The sequence below is a fragment of the Sander lucioperca genome, chromosome 14 (genome assembly GCF_008315115.2).
Source record: "Sander lucioperca isolate FBNREF2018 chromosome 14, SLUC_FBN_1.2, whole genome shotgun sequence".
NCBI lineage: Eukaryota > Metazoa > Chordata > Actinopteri > Perciformes > Percidae > Sander > Sander lucioperca.
This window is the reverse complement of record NC_050186.1, coordinates 12454507-12470813: the sequence shown is the minus strand read 5'-3', so window position 1 is coordinate 12470813 and position 16307 is coordinate 12454507. Positions and strand designations below refer to the sequence as shown.

The 16307-nt window shown below is 43.0% G+C and overlaps 1 protein-coding gene across 3 annotated transcripts; it reads left to right on the top strand.

The window, feature by feature from the left end:
* The first annotated feature begins 2549 nt into the window (after window positions 1–2549).
* Window positions 2550–11712, top strand: tor4aa (torsin family 4, member Aa). 3 transcript variants are annotated; one of them, XM_035991698.1, is made up of 5 exons: window positions 2551–3460; window positions 3492–3830; window positions 4073–4147; window positions 7696–8166; window positions 10275–11712. In XM_035991698.1, exons 4-5 carry the CDS (start codon window positions 7696–7698, stop codon window positions 11130–11132), a joined length of 1329 nt encoding a protein of 442 aa, XP_035847591.1. In that variant the 5' UTR covers window positions 2551–3460; window positions 3492–3830; window positions 4073–4147; the 3' UTR covers window positions 11133–11712. The 3 variants fall into 3 exon arrangements, with proteins under 3 accessions (XP_035847592.1, XP_035847591.1, XP_035847593.1); XM_035991699.1 differs by having other exon boundaries at window positions 2550–3830; window positions 4073–4196; XM_035991700.1 differs by lacking the exon at window positions 4073–4147 and having other exon boundaries at window positions 2551–3830.
* The last annotated feature ends 4595 nt before the right edge of the window (window positions 11713–16307 follow it).

The following is a 16307-nucleotide window of genomic DNA, read 5'->3' as shown; positions in this document are numbered from 1 at the left end:
AAGCTGCACCTGTACTTTTTCTTTGGATACTTTAAAGGACAATTCCGGCTTAAGGGGTTAATAACGTGTACCGAGTCGACTGTTCTCTGGGATCTGTTTTCATGCTAATCGAATGTGTCTCTAGCTTGAAACAAGCTAGCGCAAACCGCTGATTAGCTTATTATAACGCTAGTATTTGGGGCACTGGTAGAGTAAAAATAAATCGCTATTTCTATACCACTAACAAGGCTCAAAATAGCACCACACTTCCACGGTAGCATAATGAGGGTCCCTACATGTAAACCGAAGCATTGAGAACTTTGTAAGTGTACAGACAGTTTAATAAAAAGATAGTTTATAAAGACAGTACCGTTCACGTACACAGTTCATGTATACATGCAGGCGCCATCTTGGGAAAACAATCCCGATCAGACGAATGACGAACGCCGTGTAACCAGCTACATAGCTCAAGCACGGCGTTCATCGTTCGACTGATCGTGACTGTTTTCCCAAGATGGCGTCTGCCCGTATACGCGAACGGTACGGTACGGTCTTTCTATACTATCTTTTTAATAAACTGTGTTTTCTTTTTACTTTACCTGTGCCTCGACAACTAGCGTTATAAGCTAATCAGCGGTTTGTGCTAAAACTGGTCACATTCGATCAGCATGAAAACATATCCCAGAGAACGGTCGACTCGGTACACGTTATTAACCCCTAGGTTCATTTTGAGCCAGAATTGTCCTTTAAGTACATTTAGCTGCTAATACTTTCATACCAAAGTAAGCTTTTGGCTGCAGGACTTTTACTTGCGTTGCAGTATTTCTACAGCTTTGTATTGCTACTTTTACTAAAGTAAAAGATCCAAATACTTCTTCCAGCACAGGCAAGCTAAAAGGTTGGGAAGCGCTGATCTAGGTCATGTTTTCTGGCCTTTACCTGTGTAATGGCGTTTTTCCACTGCTAGTACCAGCTCGGCTTGGCTCGGCTCGACTTGGCCGCGGTGTCCCGTCCTCTTTTTTCCATTGCAGATTTATTAACTCCTCACGCATGAGGCGAACTTGGCTGGTCGTCATAGCGGCGCCGCAGTAAACTGCCGTGACCTAACGCGACACACACACAGAACGTGGAAGGTGTGTTGTTGTTTCCAGAAGACACATTTGTTTCAAAAGAAGCTGGAGGGAGCAAAAAAAAACACAGCTGGCTAAACTATTTAAAAATAGCGGGTTTGTTCAGGACACCCCTTTCAAACCCCCTCTGTCGCTTTCACGTCACCTTTTGGTATCGGCTCCGCTCGTTTGGAACCTCGACTGAGGAGGTACTAAAAAAGTACCTGTTAGCAGGTACCAGGTACTTTTTTTCGTAATGGAAAACCAAAAAAGGCGAGTAGAGTAGAGTAGAGTCGAGGCGAGTCGAGCAGGTACCACGTAATGGAAAAACGCCATAAGATGTGAGCCTGTACATGTGTCCTGTCCTGTATACTAAGCACTGATCATATTTTGAAAACATTAGAGAGATCAATATCACCTTAGAGGTACGACCCTGAACCAGATGTGCATGTGTAGATGAAGCAACAGGTGGCTCTTTTCACTCTTTTAAAGTATTTGTGCATTCATTACTCAGTGAAAACATTTTATTCATGTAAGAGTTTTAGATGGACCCGAAAGGCCTTAATTCAGAACTCATGTGTTTTTATTAATTAGCTCATAAGGTCATTTACACTCGACGGGAAGAAAAAGGAGATTCTCTTTTACCCGACAGCCCTTTATGAGAATTACTTCAACATTTTAAGAAATAAACATTCGCTTTCTTGCCAAGAGTTAGCTGAGATGATCGATACCAGTTAGCTTAGCTTAGCATAAAGACTGGAAGCAGGGGGGAACAGCTAGCGTGGCACTGTCACGGTCTCCTTGTGTTTCTGGTCTTTATGCTAAGCTAACCATCTCGTGCTTCAAATTGAACAGATTTAAGTGGGATCGATCTTCTCCTCGGCAAGAAAACAAGTGTTTATCCCAAAATTGCTGAACTGTTCCTTTAATAAAGAGGAGCGTGGGAAAGTCAGCAGAAACAGAGCTGGAGTTTATATCCCGCGTGCCAGAGAGCAGCTGTCACTTTACACGTAACTTTGTTTTCAGAAACATGATTTGTAGTCTGTGCTATTACATGAGCTACAACAATAACTGTGTGTGTGTGTGTGTGTGTGTGTGTGTGTGTGTGTGTGTGTGTCGGGATGTTTTAACTATATTCGTGGGGTCCAGTAAACTTGTGGGGTCCCGACAGCTTTGTGGGGCCAAAATGCTGGATCCCACAAGTTTAAAGGGCTGTTTGAGGGTTGAGACTTGGTTTTAGGACTAGGGTTATAATTTGTGTGTGTGTGTGTGTGTGTGTGTGTGTGTGTGTATGTGTGTGTGTGTGTGTGTGTGCGTTCGTTCGTTCGTGTTCAATTATAAGTTGTTCTGCGGTAAACTGATGAACCACATGCTTGTCAGATTCCGGTTGAAAACTGCACTGATACCTTTAATGTATGTAAATAAAAAAAAATTCCTTATCTGCAGCATCTAAGTGCAGCCCTCAGACGTCTCAGCTCACTCACTTCAGACCTTTATTGTTCCTTGAGGGGAAATGTATCTGTGGCCAAAGTGCGTAGCGTCGTCAGAGGCCTGACTGACGGCTGCCGCAGTAGCAAACTGCCCTCTCTGCCCCCGAGGAGGCTGTCACGTATGACTAATCCCTCCTCTTACCCCCCCATTACAACATTAACAGTTTACGTCCAGCAGCTTGTTGAAAGTAAACTGTGTACAGAGGCTGGATGTGACTGCGCAGAGAAACACACTGACAGATGATAACACTGAGACTTCCTGCGCGTCCTTCTAGAGTCTGATAGCTTCCTTTTTACACCGTCTCTGCAGTAATTCTTACACTCAAAGCTTTTTCTGAGCATTTGTCATTTACAAATTCAGTTTTTTTGTCTCTTAATGCCAACTGCTAGTTCACCTGTTTGGCTAGATGTTTTGTACAACAAGCAACAAGTTTTAAGTCATTAAGTCACAGGCAAATGATGCAGTATGCAAATCTCTACCACACCTCTTTGTTTTCTATTTATATCCCAATGTACGGCATTTAAAAGTCTGAACACCCACGCAAATGGGGCTGCAGATAAGTCATTTTTCATTGAGTCATCGTTGAGTTTCATCAATGTCACAAAATGGCAATCGCAATTTCCCAGGAGCCAAAAGTGACACTATTTAAATTAGTTTTGTCTGAAAAATCCAAATATATTCGCTTTCCTGTCACATAAGAAGTGGAGAAACAGCAAATCCTCACATTTAAGAAGCAAATACTTGACATTTTTTTGCTGAAAAAATGACAAACTGTTTTGGCTTCTTCGAATTTGAGGGAATTAGGCCTGGACAGTCCTCGAAAAAGTCCTTGAATTTGATATTTTAAAAAGGTGTGAGAACCCTGGAGTATACAAGTGTGTGTAAATAATAAATAACGCTTGGATTATGAAGTAGGACTTTGATTTCCACCTGTATTATCATTACAAGGCTGGACAAGAAAGCACTTGAAGTGGATTTGATCTGCTTAAAAAAAAAAAGAAGGCACAAGTGAAAAGTTAATGTTACATGAACCCAGTGAGGTGTAGCATGTCAGAGTCTTTGAATAACAGCATAAAGTGGACAGTGGAAGACTGAGAGAATAAAAGAGGAGGAGGAGCCAGCAAATGTTTGAGATAGGAGGGCTCTTCCTGAGTTGAGCCGTTTGCTATGTGACCTGCTCTCTTTCTCCACTCCCAGAACTATGGACTAAAAACATTACTTAACTTTACAAAGATTTGAGCAACATTGGAGGTAAGAAAAATAAATGTTCTTGCATGTTTTCACTTGACCTCTCATGTTTCATTGTCCCCCTACTCTTTTCTTTGTGTGTGTGTGTGTGTGTGTGTGTGTGTGTGTGTGTGTGTGTGTGTGTGTGCAGCTGGGCGTGAGGCAGTAATTCAGTACCTCTCCTGTGTGAAACTCCACACACACACAAAACATTTTTTTAAGAAAGCGACTAACCTACAACTTGTGTCTCTTTGTGTGTGTTTCAGCTTTGGGTTTCTGCATGTTTTTGCAGCCAAAATTCACTCTCAACTGAGGAAAGAAAATCTCGAAAAAAAAAAGAGGTATTTTTAACACAGCAGCAAACATCATTTAAAAGCTCTAAAATGTTTGGTATGTAGTCAGCCCCTTCAGGTCCATGCATGTAAAAAGACAGGCAGATATGCAGATTCTGATAGTGATGGTGATAGTGATAGTGATAGGGAGTGTATTCTGTTTGTTTCCCCTCTGAGCTTCTCTGAATTCTTTTGTGCTGAAGTAAAAAAAAAAAAGGGCTTAGACACAGAGTTTAACAAGTTAGCCAGAATTAAGGCTGCCTCTGTGCCAAGAATAATATCCAACTTTAATCCCAGTCACACAATGCATGCACGTATTTGAACTGTCATTGTTAGTGGTGCTGCTGTTCCAGGAACAAAATTAAATTCCCCAGAATATATCATCCATTAGTGCTGATTTGTATGCGGTGCATTTTGTCACTGGCCTCTCATATGGGTGTATCTGACAGTTCCTCCTTTTCTCTAACTCGCACTGCATGCTTTGAAACACAGAGATGAGTGTGTAATCACCACAATTTCACACAAAGAGTGCATTCACACACAGGCAGTTATGTTGCAGCAATGGCCAGCGAATGTTCCTGGATGAATTGCACTTCCTTCTTTCTGCAGGAGCTTTTCCAAAGTATTTATCACTTCATTTGAATATCATGTTTGAATATGATATTTGAACCGCAGCACCGTTCCTGGAAAACAGTTTTTTGTTACGTCCATGTGGAAATCTATAAAGTAGCAATAACTGATCAAAATATAAATGACAAAATAAGTGTGTTGAAGGAACAGATAAAGCAGATAACATGACAGATGCCAACAAAAGGATTATGAGCTGACAGCAGAGTGAGATACGATCTATAAAGGAATTTTATCAGCTCTGTTTAGAAATCAGCCTTTGGCTGCAGTTATATCAACACCATCCACTGTGCACTGCATCCGTCATCATGATTTCATCACAACTGTGTTTAAGTCATAAATCTGAAAAGAAAAGTGTGGCATCCAGTTATTCTCTTCCCTTAATTTTGACAAACTGTCTTCTCTGCCAGATCAGGAAGTAGCTCAAATTGACAAAATGTCGCTGCTCTGTATCTCATAGCATGACTAGGCAATTTGATATATGACTTGTGGTTGACTGTGGTTGTTTGTGTCAGCCTCGATGGTGGGTCTGTAGCTGATGAAGAGGAACCAAACGTAGATAACAGAAAGGAAGGAGGGCTGGTTGTTTGCAGCGGTGGAAGGCGTAGGCAGATATTTAACTTGAGTAAAAGTAGTAATACTACAGTGTAGAAATACTCTTGTTAGTGGAAGTTGTGGACGTAAAACCAAAACAAAGAGCTGAAAGACTCAAATGCTCCAATATTGATTATAGCTGCTTTAGTCTCACATTTCCAGCTCTATCTCCACAGTGCTGTGGAGTAAAGGTCTGGCTACACCACAGATGCATTCTGGGATAGGAAGAAGAAAAAAACGCTCTGGGTTGTTTGGGTGGCGCTAATTCGCGGTAAGGAACTTGTTTTGGTGGAACATTTGCGCCCCGCAAAAGAAAAACGCCACGTACAATATTAAATGAAGTGAACTGTTCTCACAATACAGTAACGTGAGTTATTTAAATTAGCTGATACATGGTTAAAATTAAATTGCTCTTACCAGTGTATCGGCGTGTGTACTTCTTCCACAGCAGTCCCACCAATCGATCCCAGGCGAGGCAATATGGAGAAAATCAAATATCACGATCATTTTTACCAAATACATCGATGTCGATATTGCGGCGATATTGTAGGGTTGACTAGTGGTGCTTTCACAAATATTAACACAATGAGATTTTCGATAAATAATCATCAATAACAATGAGTAGGTGGGTGAAGGTAAATAATAGCTAGTAAGTCTGTAAGTTCAGAAAATGACATCACTTTACTGTCATGCAGCCTTTAAAACCAGGAAAAGACAACACTTGTGTGAAATTGTGATGTCACAATATCCAAAATCTAAGACGATATCCAGCCTCATTTATCGACGTCGATATAATATTGATATATTGCCCAGCCTTACCGTAAACATATTCTTTGTAAATCTTTACAATCATTCCCCGAAAGGAACAAGCAGGCCTGCCTTGTTGCACGATCCAAATTTTCTTCAAAGCGTGTAGCTTGCTAGCTCGAAGTTTGTTGTTTCCCGTGGCGAGTTTTGAGAACGGCAACACACAGAGAGCGGAAGGTAAAGGGCAAAGCCTGACATCCGGCGCCAGATGTCAGGCTTTAGGCTGTGTTCAGAATGCATGCGACGGCCGTCCGAAGGTCTGGCAAAAACGCAGGTCTTTCCATTCTTTTTGAATGGGGGTAGTGCGTTTAGGCCACGACGAGGTTTGCCGCAGGGGTTTGCCGCAGGGGGGACACTCAAAAACCGCAGCGGGCATGCGCAAAAAGTTGAAATCAACTTTTGGAGAACCGCAACCCCACGTCACGCTGCGGTGGCGAATCATGTAACTGGAGATCAGACTTGTCGGTGTGTTTTGAGCTATGGTTTGAGGCAGTGTGAGAGTCCTGTACAGTAAACAGGAAACATCACTGCCTCTATCGCTGCCACAAGAAAGTTTAAAAACACCAAACACAAGCACTGAACTGCCCGGGAGTTTGTGGAACAGCTGAATGTTTCCTGCAACAACAAAGCACTCGCCACGTCTCACTCGTATCTTTTCTTTTTTCTCTCTCCTGTGAAATAATGCTGCCTTTAAGTGCGGTCGGAAACGTCGAAATCTATAAACGTTCTGACAGAAACAGTAATTGTGAAATATAAAGTCTACTTTTGCTGTGTTGGGTTGGTTCAAGAACACAACAGGACGTCACACAAATGGGCCGTTTCATCGCCTGATTGCTTTTTTTGGTGTGAATGCCCAACACAGTCTCACGGCAGTTCGTGTAAATGTCACGTTATTTTTAATCTATTGATACGTGTTCACGGGGACGTTTTTCTCGTTTTTTACGTGTAAATGTCATGTTATTTTCTCGGGGAAAGGATGCCGGGAGACGGCCGAAAATGACGCTCCATTAGCTGGGAGGCGGCCGCGAGGTGGCCCGCTGGGGACACGCCACAATAACGGGATGGCGGAGGTTGGGTTTATGAGAAACCCTACGGGGAAAGGGCGCCTTACAAGCCGGGAGACGGCTGCGGGGGACGGGGGACGCGCCACAATATTATGCGGGACAAAGCGCCACACGCGGGACGCCATCCCCGGGAAACATAGCGCCACATGCGGGACGCGATCCCCGCTCGCCCGTGTGAAAGTCCTGTGTTGTTTTTTTCGGCTTTTTATACTACTCCCTACCATTTTCGTGCTGTGACCACGAAATATGCTTCCCATTGAAATACATTACTTCACATTTTCGTGCTGGCCACCACGTAAAAAACGAGAAAAACGTCCCTGTGAACACGTATCAATAGATTAAAATAACGTCACATTTACACTAACTGCCATGAGACCGGGCTGGAATGCCTCGTTATCCTGGAAATGTACTTCTGTTGATCCAGACTGTAGCTGCTTTAACGTCCTCCTCTTTGTTTCTCTGCAGATGAGTGACCAAGACAGCAGCACTTCGGCCTCTCAAACAGAGGGAGAAGTTGAGGGAGAGAGGGATGAAGAGATGGACGGAGAAATGAAAGGTGGTGATGAAGAAGGTGAAAAACACAGGGACAGTCCGGTCCCCAGTCTGTCCAGCTTCTCCACGTCTCTAAGCGCCGTCATGCGCATCAAACAGAAGTACCGGGCCATGAAGAAGAGGCGGCAGGACATGGCCCTGGGGCTGGCAGCAGACGGGCCCCTCACGGGAGCTCCCCCCAGATCCAGCCCCAAAATTTTCACCTTCGACGGACTCACCCCGTCCAGCTTCTCGTCCTCCGTCCCGCAGTGGAATAAGAATAAGAAGAGGAAGAGGAAACGGGTGTTGTATCCCAACAGAGGGGGGTGCAGGGCGCCTCCGAAGCAGGAGCGCAGCCGAGCCAAATACTGCCTCATCCTGCTCTGTGCCATCGTCTTCATCCAGGTAAAGGAACTAAACCAACTCAAAATTATATTATAATAATAATAACAATAAAAAGCAAGGTAAGGGATTTGTATAACTATTAATTCCTGTGTGATGATGCAGTGTAAATATAGACTGAACTAGGGCTGCAACTAACGATTATTTTCATTATCGATTAATCTGTTGGATTATTTTCTGGATGAATGGATTAGTTGTTTGGTCTATAAAATGTCAGAAAATTGTGAAAAATGTGGTTCAGTGTTTCCCAAAAGCCCAAGATGACGTCCTCACATGTCTTGTTTTGTCCACAACTCAAAGATATTCAGTTTACTGTCACAGAGGATTTCAATTCAATTTTATTTATAGTGTCAAATCATAACAGAAGTTATAGAAGTTAGGATCTCAGGACACAGATAGAGTAGGATATATATATATATATATGTATATGTATGTATGTATGTATGTATGTGTATATATATATATATATATATGTGTATGTGTATATATATATATATACATATATATATATATATATATATATATAAACAGTTCTCCCAAAGAGCAAGCATTTAAGGGCTTGAAGTGAAGTGTGAGTGAAGAAACTAGACAAAATTCAAATTTAACAAGCTGAAATAAAAAAAAGTAAACTTTTTTTCATTAAAAATTACTCAAAACCGATTAATCGATTATCAAAATAGTTGGCGATTCATTAAAGAGTTCACAACTATTGATTAATCATTAATTATTACTTTATCTTGCGGCACAGTTTCGTAGAGTCTAAGTGCCCACAGCTCGTTCATGCTTCAGGGCTTCTTTGTGAGTTCATCTGGCCGTGACTGTTTCTGACTGCTTTATTATTACGTGTATCCCACGGCGTTACCAATACTTAGTTTGGCAGCATTTGTAATGGGTCCAATGTGTTTCCTGTTGTAAGCTCACAAGCTGTTTCCCTTTACCAAAGAATTGATCTGAACCGATTACAGGTTCCAATTTGCAGAAGTAAACAAGTAGACTGGCATTCCTAGATGACTTTCCAAAATGTCCCGTCTGCTGCTTGTGACCTTAGAATTTTGTAGATGTTGTTTTAATTTTTCAGACAATCGGATGATCTGCAGTACTAGTTTGCCAAATCTATACTACATATGAATTCTAAGCAGGTTTGTGCTTAGATGTAATCTAATCACATTGTAAAAAGTGTAAGTGTACTCAAAACAGCCATCATGCACACTAAGAAACTAGATTTCAGTGAGCGTGCTGTTAATGTGCAAAGAAAATGGAGGAACTGCTCATGTCTGTCCAGACTCATATAACATGTAGTGACGACTAATCTATAATCTAATCTAGCAATCTAATAAAATGTATTAAGTGTATTTTTCGGCGAACCATGGGATGCTTCACACACGTGTTCAACCCGGCAACTCAGAAAATCTAAACAATCACTGCAGTTTCAAGATTAGCGTCACTAAGTCAGTATCAAACAAAATGTCTTGGCGTCTTCACTTCATAATTTTATCCTATTAGACATTTGTGTGAAGTTTACAATGTCATAATTTGAGAAGGAATTCTTGAGTTATGGCCAAAAATGCATTATGATATTCAGAAACTGTGCCATTAAACGAGCCGACAGGACTTTTGGAACTTTGTGATGTCACAACTATACTATATATAGGTAGAAAGTGCCACTACAGTGCCGTTACAGTCATTCCCCAGCTGCAATAACGGTGCAGAGACGCTGAGAACGGAAGACCCGGAAACGCTGACCAATCCGAGCATACTGAGCTTTTTCAGGAGATGGTCTTAAAGAGACAGGCGCTAAATCGGAGCGTTTCAGACAGAGGGTTAATATAGGTATATTCAGACAGACAGTATGAGAAAAATAAAGTGTTTTTCAAACATTAAAGCATGTAAATATGTTCTAGTAGAAACCCAGAATACAAGTATGAACCACAAAATGAGCATGATATGGGACCTTTAAGTTGCTGGATAACATCTCTCTCTCTAAAGTTTGATATCCAATGAAGCAAATATTGTATCATTTTCAAGTGTGTGTAATTCTGAAGATTATATCACAGCTTTATCTGTCACTGCTCCCATGATATTCTAAATATCTGTCCCGTGTGTCTCTTCAGGTGTACAACGCCATCGAGAACCTAGATGACCACGTTCTCAAGTACGACCTGGACGGGCTGGAGAAGACGCTGAGGCGAGAGGTGTTTGGGCAGCAGGGAGCGGTCGAGGGTCTGCTGTCCCACCTGAAGGACTACCTGTCCACCTACGTCCACAACAAGCCCCTGGTGGTGTCCCTGCACGGCCCCAGCGGCGTGGGCAAGAGCCACCTGGGGCGCCTCCTGGCGGGACACTTCCGCTCAGTGGTGGGGGAGACGCTGGTGCTGCAGTACTACGTCCTCCACCACTGCCCCCAGGAGGCGGACGCCCTGCGGTGCGCCCGCGACCTCGCCACGCTCATCTCGCAGATGGTGGAACGCGCCGAGGAGGAGGAGAAGATCCCGCTCTTCATCTTCGACGAGGTGGAGCACATGCACGGCGAGATCCTGGACGCCCTGCTGCAACTCGTAGCCTCCAAACAGTCCAACGAGTACCTGAACGCCATCTACCTGTTCCTGAGCAACCTGGGCCACACGCACATCACCAAACATATGCTTCAAAACTCCTCCAGTATTTCTATGGCGTCGGCGTCGTCAGGTCGTCATAGCCACCTCGTGAAAGAGCTGACTCCGATATTACGCCGCACTCTGGAGAAGCTTCACCCACTGTGGACAGAGGCGGACGTCTTACCTCTGGGCCTTTTGGAGAAAGGCCACGTGATGGAGTGCTTCCTGGACGAAATGACTCGAGAGGGCTTCTACCCGGATCATACCAACATAGAGCGGCTCGCGGGGGAGATTGAATATTACCCCGAGGCAGGGGGGCACCAGTACTCCCAGACAGGCTGCAAGCAAGTGGTCGCTAAAGTCAACCTGCTGTGAAATCCCTCCACAGGAAATGTCTAAATGTTTCACATTCTTTAACGGATGAAGAAATGGCGCGCTGGAAGTGGATGAGGTTACGTGGTTATGAAACTTGAATGACACAACTCAGAGCCACAGTTTTTCAAGTGGCGTTTTGTAAGAGTGTGGGGGGTGGGGGGTGAGGGGGGGGTGGGGGGTGGGGGGTGAGGGGGGGGGGGACGCTGAAGATGTTCGCCTCTGTTGTGGGAAATGTGGCGTTTATCTTGTGAAGAGCTTTGAAAACGCCCGGTCACACAAACAGCCCTTAAAGGTCAGCTCAGCTCAGTTCAGTAAGTAAAAACTAGTGATGTGATGATGAAGTTCAGGTTTAATTTGACCACCGTTTGAGATATCTGCCTCCACCAAAATACAAAGGAGGTAAGTGGAAATATGTTTATGTTGCTCACAACATAATTTAAATAATTTTACACTGTCAACCTATTTTATAGGGATTATTTCTTCAGTCGAAAACTGTTGATGGTGAGGTGTGTCGATTATCGTGGGATGGCAATGTTGTTTAGTCGACCACTTTGGTCCAGACTGAAATATCTTAGCAACAACGGACCTTTTTCACAGCAGACATTTTTGACTTGTCATAGTAGGAAAAGCACAGCTGAAATTGATAACCTTAACGATGGCTCAATTCCCTCAAGTGTCCCAGTAAGCTATTTCAGTGAGTCAGCATGCACACTCCAGGTAGGGAATGAGTCCTTACCCCAAGTGAAGGACTTCAAGTACCTTGGGGTCTTGTTCGCGAGTGAGGGGACAATGGAGCGGGAGATTGGTCGGAGAATCGGCGCAGCGGGTGCGGTATTAAACTCAATTTATCGCACCGTTGTGACGAAAAGAGAGCTGAGCCAGAAGGCAAAGCTCTCAATCTACCGGTCAGTTTTCGTTCCTACCCTCACCTATGGTCATGAAGGCTGGGTCATGACCGAAAGAACGAGATCCAGGGTACAAGCGGCCGAAATGGGTTTCCTCAGGAGGGTGGCTGGTGTCTCCCTTAGAGATGGGGTGAAAAGCTCAGTCATCCGTGAGGAGCTCGGAGTAGAGCCGCTGCTCCTTCGCGTCGAAAGGAGCCAGTTGAGGTGGTTTGGGCATCTTGTAAGGATGCCCCCTGGGCGCCTCCCTAGGGAGGTGTTCCAGGCACGTCCAGCTGGGAGGAGGCCTCGGGGAAGACCCAGGACTAGGTGGAGGGATTATATCTCCAACCTGGCCTGGGAACGCCTCGGGATCCCCCAGTCGGAGCTGGTTAATGTGGCTCGGGAAAGGGAAGCTTGGGGTCCCCTGCTGGAGCTGCTACCCCCGCGACCCGATACCGGATAAGCGGACGAAGATGGGTGGATGGAGCATGCACAATACCAGGACCTCTCCTAAGTGGAATGCAGCCATCATTAATGGTTTTTAATACACCTGTGCTTCTCCTACTGTGACATGTCAACATGTCTGCTGTGAAAAAGGTCTATGGTATGGATTGGCATGCAAATTTATCTAGACATTCATGTTCCCCGGAGAATGAAGCCTAATGACTGGTGAGTCTCTGATTTTTTATCTAGCGCCACCTTGAGGGTAAGATTTGAAAATATCTCAGCAACAATTGGTTGGATTGCCATGAAATTTGGTACAAGTCCTGCGAGGCTCAATCCTTGACTCAAAGATTGATTCTTTGACTTTTTCCTCTAGCCCTTACAGGCAAGTTTACATTTTGGTTTTGAGTGAATATTCTTTTCTTTTTTTTATGATCAATTTTTTATTGTTTTTTTTCTTCTTTTTTAACATACAGAACAGAAACACAAATTGAACAAGAACAAAAACCCTCTCCCACCCCCCACCCTCTGCGGTCTCCAGGAAAACAAAACAAACAAAAATAAACAAACGGAAATCACACCTTGCCTAGTCACTCTGCTCTATTTCTTGTGGCGCTGAGGTCATTGGGTCTGATATTTGTGTTGCTGCATTTTTTCATAGGTCTGTAGTCGATGATTTGGCTTTGTTAATCCTTGCTGTAGAGAGCTAGAGCTTAGATCGGCCCAAAAAATCAAGCCCGACCCTACCTGAGCCCGAGCACGTTGTGTCCGAGCCCGGCCCGGCCCGACACATTAACTGTAATTATGAGCCCGAGCTCGATTTAAACCCGACATTTTTTTAATACGTGGGCCGTTATAACTGACGTTCTCAACTACAATTCCGAGTTCTTTGAACTACAGAAATCTGTTTAGAATTATCTTAATGAATAATGTAACAAGGACGAAGCATGTAAACTGCGCTGTTAGTTTATTCAGAATGGAACGGATCGCAAATGGATCCGAATGAAGAAACGTAAAAAAAAACTCGACCCTAGCTGCTCCCTCAGCCGAATAGTGTGGGTAACAGATCAAGGCAGCAACATAATCAAAGCCCTGCAACCATGTAGGAGACTTTCTTGTCTCGATCACCTAATTAATATTGTCCTTCGGCACGGTCTGCATGCTGACGCACTGGCCGACAACAGTGCTGCAGATGGGGGAGACACGATGTAGAACAGTTTACCTCACACCCATGTCAGTGCAGGACATCCACCCAGAGCTACGGGAGAAGCTGGAGAGACATAGCTTTCTCCCCACCCAATAAGGCTGATAAAGTAATGATTAAAAAAACACAAATGCTTGATCAAGGGCCCGGCCTTAGGACAGCGGCGGAAAATATCGGTCGGGTCTGGTTCGGGCTCGGGCAGAGAATCTAAACTCTATAGAGAGCTCCAGCATAACTATGTCCAGAAAATACGCCAACCACTGTTTTATACAAAGCGAGTGGTGGGGGGAGCCAGCGCTGAGCTATCATTTTCTTGGTTGCGGTCGAGCCGGCTAGCCAAATTTTCTTCTGTCTCCCAAGCAGGTGTAATTTAGAGTCGTCATTAAGCTTATATTAACTTATAATATTCTGAACAACTGTTGGATGAATTGTCACATTTGGTGCCGACATACGTGTTCCCCTCAGGATGAACTCTAATCACTTTGAAGATTCGTTAACTTTTCATCCAGCGCCATCATCAGGTAAAAAATGTTCAATTGTCAAATACTTTGTTTTCTGATCACATACCTCAGAAAACTAATGATTTATTTCCATATGTCCACTATGATTTGATTTCCATCAGCCTCAGCTGTACTCTGTTTAGTGCAAATGTTAGCATGCTAACACGCTAAACTACGTGGGTGAACATCATAAACTTTATAATTGCTCAACATCAGCATGTTATTGTCATTTTGAGCAAGTTAGAATGCTCAGACGGCTCTTATTGTTGTTTAAATGTCATTTTCTAATTTTGTGAGCAAATTGAATTTCATTCCTACACTCCACTGTATTTACAGTAGGTGGAGGCAGAAATCTCAGAGATAGATGGATTTAAAAACCCGAAAACAATACTTGGTAGACGGCTTGACACGACGAAAGATAAATGAGAATAAATATATTTTTATGATTTGTGTGAACAGACCTTTTAACCCCTTTTGTTTATGTTACAACTACTACATATTAGGCAGCTCAAGCCGACACAGAAGAGATGAGTGAGACCAATATTCATTCATGTATAAAGGGAAGCTCAGATATTTATAATGCATCAGTTACTAACGCATTTTAGGACAATTAGAAGTTGTTGTTTGTTTTTTTTGTCAGAATTCAGCATGACTTTTATTAATGCTAGTGCAAGTCAGCAGTGTGGATGTACTCACTAATAATATACTCTATAAGAACTATAATGCTATTTAAGTAATTAATTCTGCCTTGGACCTGCAGATGGAAAGTTAGTAGCATAGAAGAATATTTCCTTCATACTCTGAGATGTAAAAAAGATATGTTCTCTTTGTTTGAGAATAAGTTGCCCCTGACAAGTGTATTTATTAAAGAAAGATGGTTTTGAATGGATATACTACATGTTGACATCCACAGCGCAACACAGACTCGCACTAGCATTGATTTTTATTGACCTGATGAGAATATGAATATGTTAATGTCCTGTATTCAGGTATCTTGCAGTTTAAATATTAACTTTAATGTGTAGTGAGTGCCTTGATTGAATTAAAGACACCATTTAAACACGGCTCTAAAGTTGTTGTTTTTCTTGCAAAGCATAATATGGCGCTTTTGTTTGACAAAACGAAGGAAGAAATCTTGAAGGAATAGTTTGACATTTTGTGAAATATAATTAGATGTAATTATAAAGAAGCTCTTCAGTTTTTCATAATTAGATTATTTTGCTTTCTTGCTGAGACACTCACGCCTGTACGGTAAATATGCTACAGCCTGCCCTGTTAGCTTAGCTTAGCATCGAGATGGGGGAAACACCCCCTAAAACCTCAAAATGCTGTTTTTACACTTCAGTTTGTTTCCAGATTAAACAAAATATAAATAATTAATCAGTGAGTTTAAGAGGTACTGTAGGCAGGTATTTGTAACTTTGGACAGAGCCAGGCTAGCTGTTTCCTCCGACTTCCAGTCTTTATGCTAAGCTAAGACGCTGCTGGCTCTGACTTTATGTTTAACATCGAGAGCAGAGTCAATTTTCTCATTTAACTCTCTCAAAATGTTAAACTATTACTTTAAAGCTGCAGTGGGTAGAAAACCAAAAACAAAAGACAGAATTTTGCAGCTTCCTGCAGCTCTCTCTCTCCCCTCTTTGTTGCATGCCCAGAGCAGCCAATAGGATCACTCTCTCTCTCTGAAATGACCTGTGATTGGCCAAAGTCTCCCCTCACAGCTAGATTTTCTAAAGCCTGAAAAAGAGCCAAGAGGAATGCAGAAGTCTGGTTTTCTCCAAGGGGGTAAGCTTCTCACAACGCGTAGATCCTATGGTGCCATTTTGATGCTAACAAGCCATCACCTCCCATTAGCATTCCATTGACTGCCATTAATTTTGGCGCCACTTTGACTGCGAATAACTTTACATCTGAAGCATTTAAATACTTTTTTTGTCCATTGTTTATTTCTAAAGAAACACGACAATGTATAAAAGGCTCCATTACCTTGTACCTCACGTTATGGCTCCGTAGCAGACGTTTTTGTAAAAATAGGCTAACGATTGTGTCATAACCACGAGACTTACTGTCGCACAGTAGAGGAATTACCGTATAGTACAGGAGAAGCTCGCAGGCAGTTTGGACTTCCATTAGCTGTTTAAGT